The sequence below is a fragment of the Acomys minous genome, assembly GCF_964271855.1.
Source record: "Acomys minous genome assembly, chromosome: 2".
Lineage (NCBI taxonomy): Eukaryota > Metazoa > Chordata > Mammalia > Rodentia > Muridae > Acomys > Acomys minous.
This window is the reverse complement of record NC_140484.1, coordinates 78,195,044-78,215,527: the sequence shown is the minus strand read 5'-3', so window position 1 is coordinate 78,215,527 and position 20,484 is coordinate 78,195,044. Positions and strand designations below refer to the sequence as shown.

General features: G+C 50.2%; 1 protein-coding gene across 2 annotated transcripts; it reads left to right on the top strand.

Moving 5' to 3' along the window:
- Positions 1-1,731: 1,731 nt before the first annotated feature.
- Positions 1,732-20,202, top strand: SDR42E2 (short chain dehydrogenase/reductase family 42E, member 2; the record flags this gene model as incomplete). 2 transcript variants are annotated; one of them, XM_084773215.1, is made up of 12 exons in its annotated part: positions 1,732-1,786; positions 2,297-2,481; positions 3,627-3,722; positions 6,066-6,123; positions 6,775-6,893; positions 7,421-7,496; positions 9,828-9,910; positions 11,494-11,631; positions 12,470-12,535; positions 15,108-15,171; positions 16,583-16,656; positions 19,866-20,202. In XM_084773215.1, 12 exons carry the CDS (start codon positions 1,732-1,734, stop codon positions 20,109-20,111), a joined length of 1,260 nt encoding a protein of 419 aa, XP_084629341.1. In that variant the 3' UTR covers positions 20,112-20,202. The 2 variants fall into 2 exon arrangements, with proteins under 2 accessions (XP_084629341.1, XP_084629340.1); XM_084773214.1 differs by having other exon boundaries at positions 1,732-2,481.
- Between the last annotated feature and the right edge of the window lie 282 nt (positions 20,203-20,484).

Genomic DNA, 20,484 nt, shown 5'->3' with positions numbered 1-20,484 from the left:
CCCAGAGAATTTAGCACTGCTGTATCCAGATTTGGTCCTGGCTTAGCCATATGTCCCCCTAAGGAAGAGGCCCCTGTTTATTCCCCCAGCTCTTAGCCAGGCACTGTTCCAAGCATGGGAGACACCAGTCAGCAAATCCTTCATGCAGCCTACATTGAAATGATGTATGAAGGCTTCGGTATACAGTGCGAAGGCACTGTATAAGGAAAATGATTTGGACCCATTTCACAGCTGTGGATACTGAGGCGCGGTAACGTTTTAAGCATTTTACCCAAGGGCACACCCAGCCTTTGCCACTACAAGCATCCATGTATCCTTCCCCAGAAGAGTCATCTGGACCTTGGGAGAGGAGGCTTCCCTCTAAAGCTGCCTCCTTTCTCCTGGTTGAAGGGTGGGCTGGGGGAATTAGGTACCCTCTATAACAGGTCTAGTTTGGGATGCCCTTCCCCACCACTTATGAAGGACCTGACTGCATTCCTGTCCCAAAACAAACAGGATAAGGACAGGGGACACAGGCTTACAACTGCCAGGGCCCTGTCCTATAACATCATCAGTCAGTGACTCAGCAAACACCTGCTCTTTTGTGCAGCCGTTATGCACCTTGCAGGGCCTGGTGCTCAGAAAGTATACTCCTTGCTTTTATAATGTTAATGATCTGACCCCTGGTTGAGTCCGATGCTCAGGTAGAGATAAAGGTAGGAAAGACCCTTATCTTTCCTCAACCATCTTTGGCAATTGACTAAGCCTGAGTCTGCTATAAATCTAGAAAGAGGAGGACAGGATTCTCAGTGTTGGTCCCTGCCCTGCCCCCACTACTCCCCACACCCCCACCCCATCCCTATTCCCCCAACCCCCACTCCTCCACCTCATCCCCACTCCGCCCAACTGGGAAGGCAAGGCGGCGGGGGGGGGGGGGGGGGGGGGGGGGGGGGGGTGTCAGCCAGCTGCTCCTGGGGCACCTGGTGGCTACAGACCTGGGAGTCACAGACAAGTTTCCAGGATCTGAGCCCTTTAAGACCCACGTGCTCCCTCTTTCCCCCTCCTCATCCTTTTCACTCTTCTCTTTCCCTCCTTCCTCATCCCCCTGCTCCTCCTCTTCTCCCTTCTTCCCTTCCCTCCATCTTCTTCCTCTTCCTCTTCTCCTTCTTCCTCTTCCTCTTCCTCTTCCCCCTCCCCCTCTTCCTCTTCCCCTTCCCCCCCATTTCTTCTCCCTCTACATCTCCTTTCTTTTATTTCCTCTTCCTCTCCCTCCTTCCTCTTGTCCTCTTCTTCCTCTTGCTCTTCTCTCCCTTCTATTTGTTTTCTGTTCCTTTTCTCCTCCTTTCCTCTTCCTCCTCTTTTCTTCTTCCTTACCCTCCCTGTCCTCCTGATTCCTAGCTCAGATCATACCATACCCAGAATGTGAGGCCCCCTCTCGTGCTACATGGGGCTTGTGGGGAAATCAGGGGTGTTTAGTGTCCATCTGAGCTTGACTTCGAACCTCAGTTTCCCCAGCTAGGAAGTCAAAGGTCAAGCTGCCTTCTTTGACTCCCTAAAGGAGCCAGCAGCCATGTGAAGGTTCTTGGGGCTCTGGAAAAATCTGGAGCCCTGAGAGACTTATGAGACTGAAACTTTCCTAAAGTCCCCCTCAGTCCTAGGGACCTGGTAACACGTGCCTTGAGATGAGCCTAGAACATTCTTCTGGTTTTCTCCACAGGTGGACAGCCTCTAGGCTGCATGGCTTCATAGAGAATGAAGACCAACCCTGTGGGTTCCTCGCTAGAAACCTGTCAGGCTGCAGGCCAGGGCGAGAAGGGCTGCCCTGTCTGCCAGGCCTGCAGGGGCGCCTCAGGCCTCGGGTCTGCTTCAGGGTTGGGGTCAGGCCTTGGGCCAGGACCTGGAGTGGTTCTGGGCTCTGGGCTGGCTCCTGGAGCTATTTCAGGCCCTGGGCCTGGGCCTAGTGCTGCTCCAGGGTCTGGGCCAGGACATGGAGCTGTTTCTGGGACTGAGCTGGGAGCTGGTCCTGCTTCAGGACCTACAGCTGCTCTGGGACCTACACTAGGAGCAGGATCATTACCTGGACCAGAAGCTAGGGCTGGACCTAGGCCAGGATCCAAGTCAGTACCTGGGCCCGTGCCTCAGCCAGGAGCTGGGCCGGTGCCTCAGCCAGGAGCTAGGCCGGTGCCTCAGCCAGTAAGTGAGTCAGGACCTAGGCCAGGAGCTACACCATTACCTGGGCTAGGGCTAGGGCCTGGAACCAGACAAGGCTCTGGGACTGGCTCTAACCCCAGTGAATCTGTGAGAACCCCAGTACCAGCTCTACAGCAGAAGACTCAAAACAAACCCGCACAGGCCCCCAGACAGAAGGTTCTGGTGACCGGAGGAGGAGGTTACCTGGGCTTCAGCCTGGGTTCCAGCCTAGCCAAGAGAGGCACTTCTGTCATCCTGCTTGACCTCCGCAGACCCCAATGGCCACTACCCTCAGGGACCGAGTTTATCCAGGTACAAAGTTGGGGGTCGTTGAGGGGACTGCTACTGAAAGTGACGGTGCTGGTGGCAGAGCTCAGAAGGACAGATACAGTGTGAACCAGGAGTCTGAGATCTCAAGCTCTGAAGCCAGATTTAGCTCCAATTCTCCTTTATTTTTAGATTTTTGTTATCGATGTGTATGCATGTGGGTGTGACGTGAGCGTGTGATATATGTGACATGTGTTTGTGCAATGTACATGTAGGTGATGTATCTGTGCACGTGTGTGGGATATGAATGTCTGTGATGTACGTGGATGTAATGTGTGTGTGTGTGTGTGTGTGAAGTGTGTAGTGTGTGTGTGATGTGTGTGTATGTGTGAGTGATGTGTGAATGAATATTTGACAGAAGTGTATGTCCGTGATGTGTGCGATGCATGTATGTGTGCATGTGATGTGTATAAGAGTACAGCCATACATTTGCTAGAGGACAGCTTTGCACAGTCAGTTCTCTTGCTCCACTACAGCGAGTGAGGCTGGCCTCTCTGGCTTCTGCCACCACGCTGCACGCTCCAGTCTGGCTAGCCTAAGAGCTTCCAGGTAATTTTCTAGTCTCCACCTCCCATTTTACCGTAAAAGTGCTGGGATTGCAGGTGCAAGATACCTCATCCAACCTTTTGTGAATTGCAGGAGTCAAACTCTGATCTTCCGGCTTGCTTAGAGAGCACTTTAACCCTCTTAGCAACATTGTCACCCTCAGCTCCAGCTCTATACTCCACAGCTGCAGTTATGCCTTCGTGTGTGTGTGTGTGTGTGTGTGTGTGTGTGTGTGTGGTTTTCGGTTTTTGGTTTTTCAAGACAGGGTCTCTCTGTGTTATCCTTGACTGTCCTAGCCTTGCTTTGTAGACCAGGCTGACCTTGAACTCACAGTGATCCTAGTTATGCCTTCCTGAGCCTTGATTGCTAGGCACAGAAAGAGACAGTCACTTGTATTTTATAAGGGGCTCATAGGGAGTCAGTAAGAGAGCACGTGAAACACCCAGCCCAGCCCTGAGTCCAAGAGCAGAGTCAGTGAGGATAGGACCTGTTGACGGTCTGTGGAGTTAGTAAGTCCTGGTCGACCAGGTGCTGGGCCTGGGTGGGGCTGCTGCGTGGATCTGAAGCTCTCACTTCCGTTTCAGGCTGATGTCCGAGATGAAGAAGCCCTTTACCAAGCCTTCCAGGGCGTGGACTGTGTCTTTCACGTGGCCTCCTATGGCATGTCTGGGGCTGAGAAGGTAAGCCTGTGAGCATGCACACACACACACACACACACACGCGCACACACACACACACACACACACACACACAGTCTGGTTGAATGATGTTCAAGTCCTGTCCCACCCACCACACTGTTGCCTGAGTATTCCTTCCTTTTACTGCCTTCAGGAAGGACTAGGCATCCATGACATCAAACACCAGTTCTGGTCCCTTCCACCTGTGACCAAGGGCAGGAAAGACATCACTGCAATTTATGCCACAAACTTTTTTTTTAATTGGCTTTTCTCGACAAAGGGTTTCTCTGTGTAGCCTTGGATGTCCTGGACTACCTTTGTAGACCAGGCTGGCCTTGAACTCACAGAGATCTGCCTGCCTCTACCTCCACATATGCACTCAGCACATGTCACAAACTCTTTAGAAAACACTGTAGCAGTGTCTACCAAAACATACTCCATTTGACTCAAGTTATTACTTATTTATATATGCATAGCATTGTTTTTAGATGTTGAAATAAGTTGTAGCAGGTATATGGTGAAATTCTACACAGTTATTCGAAAGTATGAGAAGACTCAAGAGTGTTAATACTCAAGCAAGCTCCAAAGTTCAAGATACTGTTTGCTATCACCTACTTACCTTAAACAAGAAAGAAAAGCTAAGAGCCAGCAAGATAGCTCAACTAGTTGCCTTTAAGCCCAGTAGAGGCAAGAATGAATATCTCTTTGAGTTTGAGGCCAGCCTGATCTACATAGCAAGTTCTGGGACAGCCAGGACTAAAATGAGAGACCCTGTCTCAAAATAACAACAACAATAACAATAATAATAACTACTTAGCCAATAAGAGTGCCTACTTCCAAGCCTGATCTCCCAGGACCCACCATGATGGAAGGAGAGAACTGACTCACACAAGCTGTCCTCTGACCCCCACCTATATACCATGGCACCCACACACATGGGCACACACATGCACAGACAAATAAAAACATGACAAAAATGTCAAAGCTAGGATAAATGTTTATTAAATACACATGGACATGTGGTGGTGTTAAGTATAGGTTTTCTGTACAAACATATGAAGCTGTTAGCAGCAATTCCCTCTGGGGAGGACGGAGGACAACTTGGAATCAGGAGCGTGAAGGACTTTCCTCTTCGTTAGATAGTCTTTTTTTTTCAAAGTTTTATGTGCATGGGTGTTTCACCTACATATATGCCTATGCATAACACATGTATCTGGTGCCTGAAGAAGTCAAAAAAGAGCATCAGATCTCCTGGAACTGGGTTTAAAGATAGTTGCAAGCTGCTGTGTGGGTGCTTGGAATTGAACCCAGGACCTCTGGGAGAGCAGCTAGTGCTCCTGACCCAGACTGGGCTGTCTCTGCAGCTCCCAGGCATGTTACTGTTTGAATTATTTTTAATATTGTAACTATTTCCCCATTAAGCAAAAATCAAAAAAAAAAAAAAAAGAAAAGAAAAAAAGAAAGAAAGAAAGAAAATAACAAAACACCACAATAAGAACAAAAGTTAATTTGGCTGGGGATACAGCTCAGGAGGTAGGATGCTTGCTTAGCATGCACCCTGGGTTGGATCCCCAGCATCACATAAACCAAGTATGATGGCACTCGCCTGTAATCCCAGCACTTGGGAGGCAGAGGCAGGAGCATCAGAAGTACAAGTTCAAGAAGTTCTATAGCCGGGCGTGGTGGCGCACACCTATAATCCCAGCACTCGGGAGGCAGAGGCATGTGGATCGCTGTGAGTTCGAGGCCAGCCTGCTCTACAAAGCGGTCCAGGACAGCCAAGGCTACACAGAGAGACCCTGTCTTGAAAAACCAAAAAAAAAAAAAAAAAAAAAAAAGAAGAAGTTCTATTTAGCTTGTTTGAGTCCAGCCTGGACAACATGAGATACACTGTCTCAAAATAAACAAATGGATAGATGATAGATAGATAGATAGATAGATAGATAGATAGATAGATAGATAGAACTTAAAAGTATAGCACATCACCACATCACCTTTCCCACTGGTGTTAAATGAGGTCTGGGTCCTACTGTGTCCTGGGTGCTTGGCCCACAAAGACCTGTCGGTGCAAGCCCATTCTTTGTTTACACTCCAGTGCCCTCTCCAGGCCATGGCCATATCACCATATTAGTCTCAGATAGTGGATGATTGGGGAGGCAGGAAATGATCAGATATGTTTGACGTCACATATCCCCCCCCCTCCCCGCCACCCAAACTCTATGCCAGCCCCTGCACCTGCTCCAACTTCCCTTCAGTGAGAATCCTGCCCACCCTGAGCCCAGTCTGTGGCCTCAGACACAAGGCAGAAGATCGCACGTGACTTCCCGTCTCCCTCTTGTCTTTTAGCTACAAAAACAGCAGATTGAGTCTATAAATGTCGGAGGCACCAAACTAGTGATTAATGGTAGGCCATCAGAGTGGAGTGTGGCCTGCGGTGTGACCCTTCCTCTTCTTTTCTTCTGCCATTGGCCTGGCTATGGGTGGGGGTTGAGGCTGGGGCAACAGAGGCAGGACTCCCCCTGCCCTACCTACCTTGTACCAACTGAGGCCAGTGGGAGGTAGAATATCTTTCCTGTGTGCAGACCTGCTCAGGTCCCTGTAGGGAACACCAGCAGTCTTAGCATGCGTAGGGACTCAGGGTTGCGGACACTGAGGACAGCCACTGAAACATCACATAGAAGATCCCTGTTGGGCCCTCTGGATGTATCCAACTTTGACCTTAACTTTCTTCAGTTCTATAACAATTTTTCTATTTGTCCCACCACCAAGCGAGCCTTGTCTTCTTAACCTACCTCTGCCAGGGTGACCCTGGGGGCCAAAGCCACACCAGAAGGAAAAATAAGAAGCCCTGGTCCCAAGTTGGGGGGATGGGGAGGCTTTTCCCTGCCAGGCAGCTCTGGATTCTGGGAGGTCCCTAATGGTGTGGGGTGGGAGGTAAAGACTGAGTAGAAATGGGTGGGTTTGTGCACAGAGGCCCTTTGGAGCACCTCCTTAGTGGGCTCCTTACTCTGTGTGTGTGTGTGTGTGTGTGTGTGTGTGTGTGTGTGTCCTGCAGTTTGTGTCCGTCGGCGGATTCCAAGGCTTGTGTACACCAGCACAGTCAACGTGGCGTTTGGTGGGAAGCCCATCGAGCAGGGCGATGAGGACTCAGTCCCATACTTCCCCCTGGACAAGGTACCAACTTCTGGGGCAAAGGGGGCAGGGTGGCAGGCCTGAAAGCGACTACCCAAAGCATAGGCATGGATGGAGCCAGGTCCATCCCGCCTGCATCCCAGCAGGATGAACTCCCAAACCAAATGGTACAAGCTCCCTCCTACTTCAGCTTGTCTTTCCCATAGAGGCGTCCATATCTGATAGAGCTGGCCCTGAGCCCCACCTAGCCTGGCACCTTTCACCTCTGTGACAGAATGCAAATTGTCATGTACTCCAAACCTCTGTTTCTTCCTCTAAGTCTGAGAACACGATGGAGGTGGCTTATAAAGAACAGGAAATGAGACTGTGTGCAAAAATGCCACAAGAACGCTAAAGAATGACATATGACTGCATCACCCAACCTACATCCAATATCAGTGTCGCAGACTGGCAAGCTGCCTCCTGGAGTCAGGACTGTGCAGCCATGAGGTAGACCAAGCCCAGCTGGGCCAGCATTGCCAACATCACTGAGCCCCTTTGGTGGCTGTGTTCTCCTTGTCTCCTGGCAGCATATGGACCACTACTCTCGAACCAAAGCCATTGCTGACCAGCTGACTCTCATGGCCAATGGGACACCTCTCCTAGGTAAGTACCATGGGGCCATGCTTATAACAAGTATACCTGCCCAATGCTGCCTCTGTGAAATGTGTGTCTGAGGCCTTATATCTGCCCACGTAACATCTGTCCATGGTCCTTCAATGTGTTCAGAGTACCAGCATGAGCCTCCCCAACCAGGACACAGAGTGGACAGTCACATCCCACACTTGCCGTCTGGTGAGGAAAAGACCTAGACAGCCTGGCACTTGCTTCCTTTGCTGTCTTGTGGGATTTAGTTTTAATAGGCTTCTTTTGCATTACAAGTATGCAAGGAGCTATAGCGCTTTGGAAGGGACCATGCGAGATGCTTTAGCACTTAACCTTCAGTAACTTCCCAGAAAAGCCTGCCTTAGCTGTCTGCCTGCATTTTCTCCTCCCACTGCAGAGAAGCAATAACAGAACAGAAACAATCCACATTTATGCGCATCCTTTATGTCAGACCCCATTTTGCATACTAATTTCATATTAAAAAGGTTCATTGATTCCATATCACTCCTGAGTCAGGGTAAGGGGTTAGGGGTGGGAGGATGGAATTTGGGCCTCCCTGGGCTTGCACACGGGAGCCAAATCCATTCAGTCAATTTGCTTGTCATAAGTCATTGTGAGTGTCTTTCTAAAATTTGGAAGCTAAAGAACCTGCCGACATGGTTTCATCTGTCTTGGCCTGGTGTCAAAGTCCTGTCATACCAGCTGCTCATAAAGTTGAGGCAGGAAGATCACAAGCTCTAGTACCACTGAAAAAGACAAACTTGGGGACCAATCAGGTTTGAAGAACCAAAGAGGCTTGAAATTATAGCCTCCAGTTTACACATAAGGAGATAAAGATGGTTAGCTGGCTAAGCTCAGAGTCACATAGCACCTGCGGCAGAGTTGGACTCCCCAGGGGCATCCCAGCACCAGAATCCAGCCCTGACCCACGGTGCTCCTCCAGAGGCAGCAAGCCAGGTCCCTGTGTGTGGGCTTTTCCCCTATGATAGCCCTGCTTTCGTTACCTAGTCCATCATCCTTGACCTCTGACCCTGGTATGCAAACCCACTGTGTTTCCCCAGAATCTGCTGCTGCTGAATTCCCTTCTCTGCCAGGGCACAGCCCCCTTCACCTACTGCCAGGCCAGACACTTAATCTTCTAGCTGGAATTATTTATACCCACAGCTCCAGCTTTCAATGCTCAGAAGAGTCACAGACACCCTAGGTCTGCCCCTCAGTGACGTGGCTACCCAGTGTCCCTCTGGCCACTATTGGCTGCAACCTGACCTCCCTCTACCATGCCTCCAGGGACCCAGAATTTAAACTTAGCTATAGGCCATGGAGAAGGCTCAGCTGACATCTGCCTTCCAGGAGGCCAGCCGTGGTCACAGAGGTGATGACCACAGCCTGTGATCCAGGCTAGTCCTGAGACGGTCCTCACTTGAGCTGGGTGCCACGGTCCTAATAAGTAGGTCACTGCACCTGGTCAATGTACTGTATCCTCTTGACCTGCTTGTGTTGGTGTCCTGCAACTTCGAGAGCGGCTTAAAACATTCTCTTGCCATCTAAAAGTTGGAGCCTGGAGTCCAGGGGCTAGCAAGTCAACCCCCCCTTGGAAGGCTCTAAAGAAGGAACCATCTTTGTCTCTTCCAGCTTCAGGTGGCCCCTGCAAAACTCCAATCCTTCTACCTTCATGTGGCCTCTTTCCCCCCTGCTGGTCTCCTTAAGACACTTGTAATTGGATTAGCCCCAGCCTAAAACCTACGATGATCTCAACTCACCATTATCCTTAATTACAACCTTGAAGGCCTTTTTCCAAACACAGCCATATTGGCAGGTTCTAGAATGCAGACATATATTTTGGGGACTCATCTATCATCCATGACACCGGGCTTCATTGTAGAATGAGGGGTATTTGGTAAAGATGGAAGGCTCTGGCTCCTGGCTTATTCATGAGGGAAAGGGAACATACAATGGAAGTTTTGGAAAACAGGTTTGTAGAAAATACAGCCACCTGGTTTAGAAAGGACAGGTCATGAATAGCTCAAGAGCTGGTAGGAGCCAATGCCCAGTACCTTCAGGGTTTGTGGTCCTAATTCCCATGATGCTGAGAGTCACTTCCAGGTGAGAACATCCTAAGGACACCGCCTATAATGACCTCGGTGGGGTGGCAGTGGAGGTGGGGTTTCCCCCAAAGAAATCAGGTTATCAGAACAAGGAATTTATACTGCGCCTCTCATACAGTAGCAGGAGGTACAATTGGCTTTGGCCTCCCATCCTCATCGGCTTTGGGCTCCCCACCCCCATGTGCCACTCCTCTGCAGGCCCTGAGCACCCTCTCTTCTGCCCTAGGAGGAGGCACCCTCCGCACCTGTGTGCTCCGTCCCCCAGGGATCTATGGTCCTGAAGAACAGCGGCACCTACCCCGGGTGGCGGTAGGTCCTCCCAGCCTTCCTGGGACTAGAGGCAGAAGGAGTCCTGCTGATGTGGTGTGCATGCCGTCACTGAGTTATCTAGAGGCAGTGTCCCCCAGCCGGAGACTCCCCGTGGTGCCCACCAGCCCACAGTCCCTCAGATCCACCAGGGTCAAAGCTTTCAGTGTGCCGGGATGGCTTCAGTTCAAGTCAGGGAGAAAGAGAGCTACGACACCAGAAAGACTCTTATGTGAGCGCCCCAAGGTCTGGGCAGTTCACCTCAGGCTGCCAGTGAGGGTCCTTCATGCCAGAAAACTCTGGAAAACTCTGGGTATCGAGAATATGGCTGCAGGGGAGCTGTAGGCTTCATGTCCTGACAGCCTGGTCAGAGAGACGGATTGCACAGTCACAGTTTCAACACAGTGAGGGCTGAGGAGAAAGACACAAGAGAAAATGGGCCTGGCAGGAGAGACCCAGGAGGACTTCCTGGAGGAAAGGGTGCCGGTGGTGTTTGGAAGGAGACAACTGGAGGAAGGGAATGCCAAGAAGAGAAGCAGCTTGAGATGTGAGGAAGGCTAGTCAGCAGGAGGTCCCTGTACCTGGAGCTCATAGAGAGTACAAGGCATGGGGAGCTGCTGCAGGTCCTCTGGGAAGCGCTGCTCTGGCCCACTGCTTCAAATATTCCTTTTGCTGAGTTTTCACTGGATACCAGGTCAACTGCAGTGACCTTTTTCCTCCCACTTAAATACTTACTGAACTACTACTGTGCTCTCAGTACTGTTCTGGTTCATGGACAGACCGTCAAACAGAGAAGACAATTCCTGCCCTTGTGTGGCTTCTGTCTCACACCAAGAGACAGATTAAAATAAATATACATGTTGGATTATAAAAAGTGTTCGAAGGTACCCAATACAAAGGAAGAAAAGAAAAAGTGGGTGGAGTGAGAGGAAACTGGGCTGGGGGAGGGGGGAGTTGGGGAAGTCCCTTGGAGAAAGCAAGGTTTTAAACCTCCAAGGCAAGATGGAGCCAAGTGTGTCAAGCAGGCTTTTAGAGAAGAGAGAGCCTCCAGACAGGGAGGGCAACTGTCTGAAAGGCAGGATTGTCCAGGAGTAGGCAGACAGCCCTAGGGTCATGGCAGCACAGGCAGGAGAGGGAGTCAGTAGAGGGGAAGTTGTGGAGTAGCTGGGCCAAGTCTAGAAGGGCTTTTGGGCGCCATCAGCCTTTCAGTGTTCGTCATGACAGCCCATGTGCCTCTGCATCCGTCAGAACAGGAACAGATACAGTGGTACAGAGTGAATAGATGGAGAAGAAGCTGCTATATAGGTCCCAAGGTGAAGATGAGGGTGGCAGTCGGGGAGAATTCTGAACAGATGTAATGTAAGAGGCAGTTGATTTACGGGTGGTTTGAATGTGACGCATGAGAAAAGCTAAGAAGGTCAAAGATGGTCCAAGGTCATCTGTGAGACAAGCAGAGATGTCCTAAGGACTTGGGATGTGGGTGTTGGGAATCTAGCCTGTAACCAGCCCCTCGGAGGCTGTGAGCATGTGTATAGAGTGTAAAGCCACCTAGAGGAGCCTGCTTTGTCACCTCTTCCCCACACCAGAGCCACATCAAGAAGAGATTGTTCATGTTCCGGTTTGGGGACCGCAAGACGCGCATGAACTGGGTCCATGTGCAGAATCTGGTGCAGGCACATATCCTGGCAGCTGAGGCGCTCACCATGGCTAAGGGCTACGTGGCTGTGAGTGTCCTATGACATCCCTGTCCCCACCCCGCTCCGGAGGCTGCAGGCAAGGAGAACCATACCTACAGTAGTCCCAGGGTCACTGGGTTGGGTAGAAGTGCCAGAGATCATAATTAGTTCTGCAGAGTGACCCTGTGACATCACAGCTTCAAACTGAAGTGTGTCACACCTTAATTCTCATCTTACTGAAGACACTGAAGTACAGTCCATCAGAGTCACAGGACTTGTCAGTGTGGTCACCCTGTTACCAAACTCGAGGCCACAATTTGTGCCTTAAGAAGCCAAGTTCAGGCCGGGCGCGGTGGCACACGCCTTTAATCCCAGCACTCGGGAGGCAGAGGCAGGCGGATCGCTGTGAGTTCGAGGCCAGCCTGGGCTACAAAGGGAGTCCAAGACAGCAAAGGCTACACAGAGAAACCCTGTCTCAAAAAACAAAAAACAAAACAAACAAAAAAAAAAGCCAAGTTCAGGCTGGAGAGATAGCTCCGTAGTTAAAAGTGCCGCCTGCTCTCCAGAGGTCCTGAGTTCAATTCCCAGCCACCACATGGTGGCTCATAACCATCTATAATGCGATCTGATACTCTCTTCTGCAGATAAAGCACTCATATGCAATAAATAAAATAAATCTTTAAAAAAATTAAGCCAAGTTCAACCCTTTAGAAGCCAATGAAAAGAGTCAAATTAGCCAGGTGATGGTGGCACACGCCTTTAACCCCAGGACTCAGGAGGCAGAGGCAGGCAGATCTCTGAAACAGCTGCTGGGGGCCATGAGAAAGAGGGGAGTCAGGCAGTGGGCGGACATCTGACTGCATCTCTTCCCTCCTGTCACCCTCAGAGTGGGCAGGCATACTACATTAATGATGGGGAGAGCGTCAACCTCTTTGAGTGGATGGCCCCACTGGTAAGTGTTCTGGACCCCTAGCCCAGAGTGAGATTCTAAAATCCCACCATCTTTTCTACAACCAAACCCCAGGAATTTACATTAGAAAAGCCCAAGCGCCCAGAGGGAGGAGCCTGGTCTCTGGGAACCCTGATCTCTCTCAGCAACCCACAGTCTCCTTTGGACCAGGCCTGTCTGGAAAGCAAGCGCAGAGCCTCAGGCAGAGGGGTTAGCTTGTACTGCTGTGCCAGTGGCAGCGCTGGGTTGCTGCTTTTAATAAAGAGCACTTACTTTCCGGGGCTGGAGAGATGGTTCAGTAGTTATGAGTGCTGGGCGCTCTTCCAGAGGACCTGGCTTAAGCCCCGCTTCGCCACATGGAGGTTAGCAATTGTCTTTAACTCCAGGCCCAGAGGATCCGATGCCCTCTTCTGGCTGCCACAATCACCAGTCAAACATACGAGCAAAACACCCACACATGTAAAGGCTTTATTATTTATTTACTTATTTACTTACTTTTTTAGACTAAAGAGCACTTAGCTGGGCAGTGGTAGTGCACATCTTTAATCTCAGCATTTGGGAGACAGAGGCAGGTGGATTTCTGTGAGTTCCAGGACAGCCAGGGCTAAAACAGAGACACTCTGTCTTGGAAAAACATAAATAAGTAAATAAATAAATAAATAGCACTTTTATTTAAATTTAACTTAAAAGCTACGCAATTCACTTACAGAAAGAGTACAACTCAGTATGGTTTTTTTAAAGCCATATTCAGAATTACACAAGATCACCATAATTAACTTTAAAGCAAGCCTTTAGCTTCAGAAAAGCAAAGCAAGCCTCCACCTGTTAGCAACATGGCCCTGTATCACACTACCTGACTTTACCCCCAAGCCCAACCCATGCCAGGCAACAGGAGTCTTCCTGTGTGCGCTTTTGCCTATTTTGGCTATTTCCTGAGATAAGTGACTCTTTGTGTCTGGCATCTTCCCCCTGAATTTTCAAGGTTGATCTGTGTTGTAACATGTTATCAGGTCAAGACTTCACTTCTTTCTTTTTTTCCTTAATGTAATCATGTATGTCTGCACATGTGTGTTAAGTATACATGCTTGTGTAGGTCAGAGTACTTCTGGTACTTTTCCTTAGGCACTGTCTACTTTTCCTTTGAGACAGTGTCTCTCTGTCCTGTAGCTCACCAAGTAGCCTGGGCTGGCTGGCCTGTGAGCACCCCCCTACCTAACCGTCACTCCCACCCCCGACCCCTGCTGGGATCACAGTATTATGTGCTTGCATGGAGTTTCTGGGTTAAACAGTTACTCCAGGTTTAACTGTATAATGAACTGCCAGACTTTTCCAGAGACTGCAGGGCTCCTTTCTATCTGGCCTGGCAGCCTTTGTTCAGCTCTGACCTGAGGAGGTTTTTATCCAAGTGGGAAGATCCATTCATCCTTTGCTAGCCTGTTTCTTCCTGCTCCCCTTTCTGCCTCCCACACACTTGCTGGATTTTATCTATTTTTCTTTAATAGCACAGTCAACTCTAGGAGGAAAAAAAACATGATTCTACTTAAGAACCTGGGAACATGTTCAGATGTGGGTGGACATAGTAAAAACTAAACGATATGAAAGATTCTAAGTTTAAAATCTTGCCCTATGCCAGGTGGTGGCAGCACACACCTTTAATCTCAGACAGAACTCAGGAGGCAGAGACAGGTAGATCTCTGAGTTTTGGCTAGCTTGGTCTACAGAGTGAGTTCCAAGGCATCCAGGGCTACACAGAAAAACTCTGCCTTATAAAAACAAAATAAATAGATAAAGGATGGCTTAGCAAGCAAAGAGTCCTGTTGCCAAGCTTGACAGCCTGAGTTCAATGCCCAGGACCCACATGGTGGAAAAGAACTAATTCCAGCCTGCCTGTCCTCTGACCTCCATATCTCTATATGCATCATAGCATGTGCATAACACACACACACACACACACACACACACACACACACACACACACACTCACACGAAAGAAAAAGGGTTGTTCTATATTTTCAACTACTTGAGTTATCCTGACCAAGGAGTGGATCTTATTTTAAGACTGGTGTTCAAGATGATGATGATGGGCTGGAGAGATGGCTCAGAGGTTAAGAGCACTGGCTGTTCTTCCAAAGGTCCTGAGTTCAATTCCCAGCAACCACATGGTGGCTCACAACCATCTATATGGAGATATAGTTCCCCCTTCTGGCCTACTGGCTCATATGCAGGCAGAATACTGTATAAATGATAAAAAATCTTAAAATTACAAGATGATGATGATGATGATGACAACGATGATGATAGCAATGCTGCCACCAGGCATAGTATAAGTGCTCTTAATTCCAGAACTCATGGGGTAGAGACAGGCAGATATTTTCGATTTGAGGACATCCTGGTCTACATTGAGAGACCCTGTCTCAAAAAACAACAACAACAACACAAAACCTAGTATGGGTTTGGAGGGTCTCTCTGGGCTGGTGGGATCCCCTGCCACCCAGGAAGTAGGGAGCAGGTGGTCTTTCTTCAGCAGCCACTGCCTAACTATCCCATTCTCACATCAGACCATGTTCCCTTGCAGTTTGAGAAGCTGGGGTACAGTCAGCCCTGGATCCAGGTGCCGGCTTCCTGTGTTTATCTGACAGGTAAGGAACAGCATGGGTACGAAAGCTCCTGTGTGCCATGTATGCACACAACATGTGTGTTTTACATTATTGGAAATCCAGGGCCTGGACTAGGGATGAACCCAGGAGGCACCCGGGGAGTGAGGGTAATGGAATTGAAATAGATTGTGCAGGTGCACCCAGCCTGACTGCACTCAGAGGGCCAAGTGTCCCGACCTAACCATAGCTGTAGGCGTCTACTCATCACAGCCCCGCCCTGATCAACCCTGAGCCTCTTGCAAGGCTGGGATGACTGTATTGTAAAAGAAGAGCCTTGGGCTCTGAGACCTGCCTGAGGTGGTGCAGTGCGAGGGGAAGAGGCAGCTTTGGCACCTAGACCGATGCTGGAAGGCATAACGCCTAGTCAGGCACAGGAAGCCCTGAAGCCTCACCCTTTCCCACCTGTGGAGACTTTGACCTTGGATTCGCCCCCTCCCCAGGCAGGTCAATATCACCCGACCCAGACAGTGTGTCCTACTGCTGCCCTCTGCTGGCCTCCTTCTAGTAAGACAGCAAGTCACAAAGCTCCTGGCACATCAGAGGCTAGACCTGCTCTCTTTAAACGTACTGAGGATGTTTGCTATTGAAATCAAAGAATAGCAAACTCTTTACCGACTTCCACCCAGGTGATGGCAGTTTGGGAGAATTGTATACAAATGTGCAGTTCTCTGTAAGCTGCCTGCAGCTTGGTGCATCTTCACACTGGCTATACACTAGAGTCACATTTGAAACCAGCAAAGTCGTGGCCATACCTCAGAGCAGGATAGGACTGACCAGGAAGCACTTCCAACTCCTCCCTCTCCTACCCACATCAGTAAATCAAAATAGGAGAGATTGCCAGGTGTGGTGGCACACCTGTGACTCCAGCCCTCAGGAGGCTGAGACAGCTGGATCATGAGTTCAAGACCAGCTTGAGTTACAAGAGTTTGAAGCCAGTCTGGCCTTACATAATAAGATCCTGCTTCAAAAGAGAGAGCGTGAAGAGACCAGCAGGATGGTTCGGTGGGTAAAGGTGCAACCACCAAGCCTGGTCCCCTGAGGCCCACATGGTAGAAGGGAAGAATCAACTCCCCCAGGTTGTTCTGTAATTTCCACACATGCACCGTGGCATATATACACCCCCACACAGAAACACATACACAAAATAAGTAAATGAAATGTAATATTTAAAAGCGGTTGAGGGAACAGTCTTCTCAGATTTGTTTGCACCCTTCAGGACTTTACTATTACTCTGGGCCATCTTCTTGTGACCTGTTTCCTAGCTAACAGGTTCCCAGCAAATGCTGCTGACTTAAAGGAATCCGGTGACCTTTGTAAAGGGACCCCCTAGCAAAGCAAACAGTGCCCCCTGTGGATTTGTCTAAGAGCCCCTCCCATTCGACCTCTCCCACAGCTGCAGTTATGGAGTACCTGCACCTGGCAGTGAGGCCCATCTGTACCGTTCCCCCACTACTCACCCGCAGTGAGGTAAGTGGGCTGCTAAGGAGTCGGGGAGCCCCAGCCCTGCACCTTTCTCCTCGCCTCCACATCTCCGCTCCTGCCAAACCTTCCATGTAGGCCCAAAACTAATGCTACCTACCACCTAAGTTTTGATCAGTCTGTGGTATGAACTGAAAAATTGGACCACTCCAAGCTCCCACCTCACAGCTGTCATCCCAGCCATATCGGCTTGTCCTCTAGCCAAACCTGGAGCATCCCAGCCATAGCGGCTTGTCCTCTAGCCAAACCTGGAGCATCCCAGCCATAGCGGCTTGTCCTCTAGCCAAACCTGGAGCTCCCAGCCATAGCGGCTTGTCCTCTAGCCAAACCTGGAGCTCCCAGCCATAGCGGCTTGTCCTCTAGCCAAACCTGGAGCATCCCAGCCATAGCGGCTTGTCCTCTAGCCAAACCTGGAGCATCCCAGCCATAGCGGCTTGTCCTCTAGCCAAACCTGGAGCTCCCAGCGGCAGGTTCCATAGCAGGCACTCTTTTGAACCCCGATTCTGAATACACACATGTGCACACACTCAAATCCCTCATGGCTCTGGCTCCTCACTCATGTTTATTTATTGTCTTCTGTGTGTAGAATAGCAATACCATTCTCACGTTTACAGTGAATAGTCTTGGGGGAGGGGAGGGTTGTTTTGTTTTCTGAGACAGGTCTCACTGTGTAGCTCTGGCTGCCCTGGGCCTCACTGTGCAGAGCAAGCTGGCCTCAAACTCACAGAGATCCACCTCTGCCCCTGCCTCCTGAGTGCTGGGAGGAAATTTGTGCACCACCACTCCCAGCTAATGTGTATATAGTCTTATATTTATTTAGTATGTGCCATTCAAAAAAGAGGACATCTTGGGCCTGGAGAGAGAGCTCATCAGTTGATACCATTCACTGCCCCTCAGAGGACACAAATTTGATTCCAAGTACCCACGTGGTGGCTCACAACCATCCACAGCTCCAGTGCCAAGGGATCTGACACCATCTTCTGGCATGCACATGGTGCACACACATGCATTCAGGCAGGGCATATAAAATAAATGAATCTAAAGTAAATCTTTTTTTTTAAGCCTACCTTACTGTAAATAGTAAGGCAAAAAGTGGTGTTTAGGGTCTCCCTCATTTGATTTCTCCTAGTGCTAAATTAGGAAGGGCAAAAAGGGTTATGTTCTTCATTTCATGAGGAGAAATTGGGCCCTAGAGAAGTCGGTGGCTCATCCAAAAATCACACCACATTGAAATTGGCTGCAGGATGCCCAGTGCAGTGCAGCTTAAGCTGAAAAGAAGTGGGAAGGTGGAGAATATTCCAGAGAAGCTCCTGTCTACAGTTTTTTCCTTTGAGCATCCAGATTGATGGAGAATGTTGACAGGCCTTTTAGTGCCACTTGATATTCCCTGCAGCTGAAAATGATTACCCTGTCCACAGAGGAAGAAATTAGATACATAGCAAAGTTGCCTACCCAGGATCACTCACTTACAAGATACTGACTGGGCAGGGCGTGGTGGTGGTGGGGGCGGTGGCGGCAGCGTACGCCTTTAATCCCAGCACTCAGGAGGCAGAGGCAGGCAGATCTCTGTGAGTTTGATGCCAGCCTGGTCTACAAAGTGAGTCCAAGACAGCCAGGGCTTTTTATTACACAGAGAAACACTGTCTTGAAAACAAAAGAAAAAAGAAAAAGAAAAAACAAAAATATCACCAAGATACTGATGAGATTCGAACCCAGACTCAAAGCTTGTCACTAGCTTGTAAACCACATCAGGAACCCACAAGGCAAAAGAGCTGCCGCCAGGAATGCTGTGGAACTGCAGTACGACAAGAGCTGGGTCGGTCGCCCTTCCTAAAGCGTGGGTTAGTTCGTTGGCTCCAGGACAGAGTCGATCTGAGGCAGCTTGGGAGCTAATGGGTCAGTCGCCCTCTGCTGGCCAGTCTGTGATACATCAGCCCGCTTGAAACACCAGCTGTGTGCTCCAGGCACTGGCACTGAGCACAGGAGGTAACAAGACTTGGTCCTTATCCTAGGAAGTCCACAGTCCAAAGAGGAAGATGTTCCAAAAAAAATGAGGCAACTCACCATGGTGATTAGAGCTACCGTGAGATGTGAGGAGGGATTTCCCAGCATGTAGGAGAGGCACCTACATCCTGAGGCCACAGTTAGGCTTGACCTCTGAGAACACTGTGCGAGGACCAGCTTGCCTAACCCCCAGCTAGGTCTCCTTGCAAGAGGTGCTCAGTCAGCTTTAGGACAGTTACTAACCTGCATTCCACCAAGCCCTGAACTTACTATCTGGAGCAAAAAAAGATAAAAACTGGCCTCTCCTCACTGGGGTCCCAGCCCAGGGCTTGTCCCCATTGGCCTGTCTGTGCCACGTGAGAACCACCACGTGGCTCATGTCCCACTGGAGAAGAACAATCTAGGTGGAAGGGCATCTCCAGACCCCAGCATGACAGAGAATATGGCCTAGAAAGGGGCTCTTGTGTGACCCTTGGCAAATCACTTAACTTCTAGTCTTCAATTTCCAATTATGCAAAGAGGAATTAGTGTCATCTCGGAGGACAAAAGCATACAAAGGGCGCACACCAAGCACAGAGGGGGGTTCTGTAATCAACAGCTGTCATTTATTACCCTAGAAGCAGAGGCCCCAGGCCAGCTGGCAGCAGAGAAAATGCGGCTCAGACTTAAAGGGGAGTGCTTGTTCTTAATTGAATTCCTCTCTTAGGGATACTTTAGTTAACCAGCTGGGAAGGCTGGAAGGCTGCTCTGGAGGCCCTACCCCCTACAATTGGTCTTGGGCTGGCAATAGGAAGCCAACATTCTTCCTTGGAAATGTTTTTTTCTGGAGAGCCGCACCCCACTACAGGCAGGAGGCAGCCGTTCCTGGTATTCAAGGATGTATCTAAGGCGTTCAGGGGTCCAGAAAGACGGCATTAGGCTGGGAAGAGAAGTAAAAGACAGGAATGAAACGGTGAGAATTAAGCAGGGCTGGAGGGTGCGACGCAGAAAGGGGATCAAGGAGACGGCGCCCTCCAAGGAAAAGATCTTAGGAAGATCCCTCCTCATGCCCACTCCCGGAGCCCCAGGAAGGCTTCGCAGCCAGTCTTTTTAAATCCCAATGTGAAGGAAAGGCAGTCTGCCCTCCCCTTATCCGTTCGGTCATCAAGGCCTAGGATGCTCTTCCGGCCCTCTTCTGCTCCACTTCTCCACAGGTGCTCAGCGTGGCCGTGACTCACACCTTCCAGATTGCCAAGGCCCGCACTCAGCTTGGCTACGCGCCGGACAAGTTCAGCTTCGCCGACGCAGTGGAGCGATATGTGCAGGCCACGACCCCTCAGCCCCGTGGCTTCACCGTGCAGTGGCTCCTGCGGCTGCTGCTCCTGCTCCTGCTGCTGCTCGGCCTGGCCCTAGACTTCGTGGGGCTGCAGCCATTGCAAGCCGCAGTGCAGCGTCTCTGATCTTGGAGCCGACACCGACCACGCCCAGGCACCACACTCTAAGCTTGTACCCGGCTTTGACACGCCCCCTCTGCTTTAGGCCAGTCCCTGAGTCCTGACCCCGCCCCGATTCGTGGCCACGCCCCTGCCACGCCCTCTAGGCTTGATTTCATCCTTGTGTTTGGGCTCACTTCCTCTGCTCCGCCCACTGAGCACTTTTCCCCACTTTCCCGCCACTTTTCCCCGCCCTTCGCTCCCTGATTCGACGTCGCACTCTTCTCCCAAGCTAGGCGAGGTGGTTGGTTGATGAAGTTCCAGCCTCCTAGCCGGCTCCCTCCCAGCCATATCCAGTGCTACCCAGTCCAGCCCTCTCCTTCCTATTGCTCCCGATTGT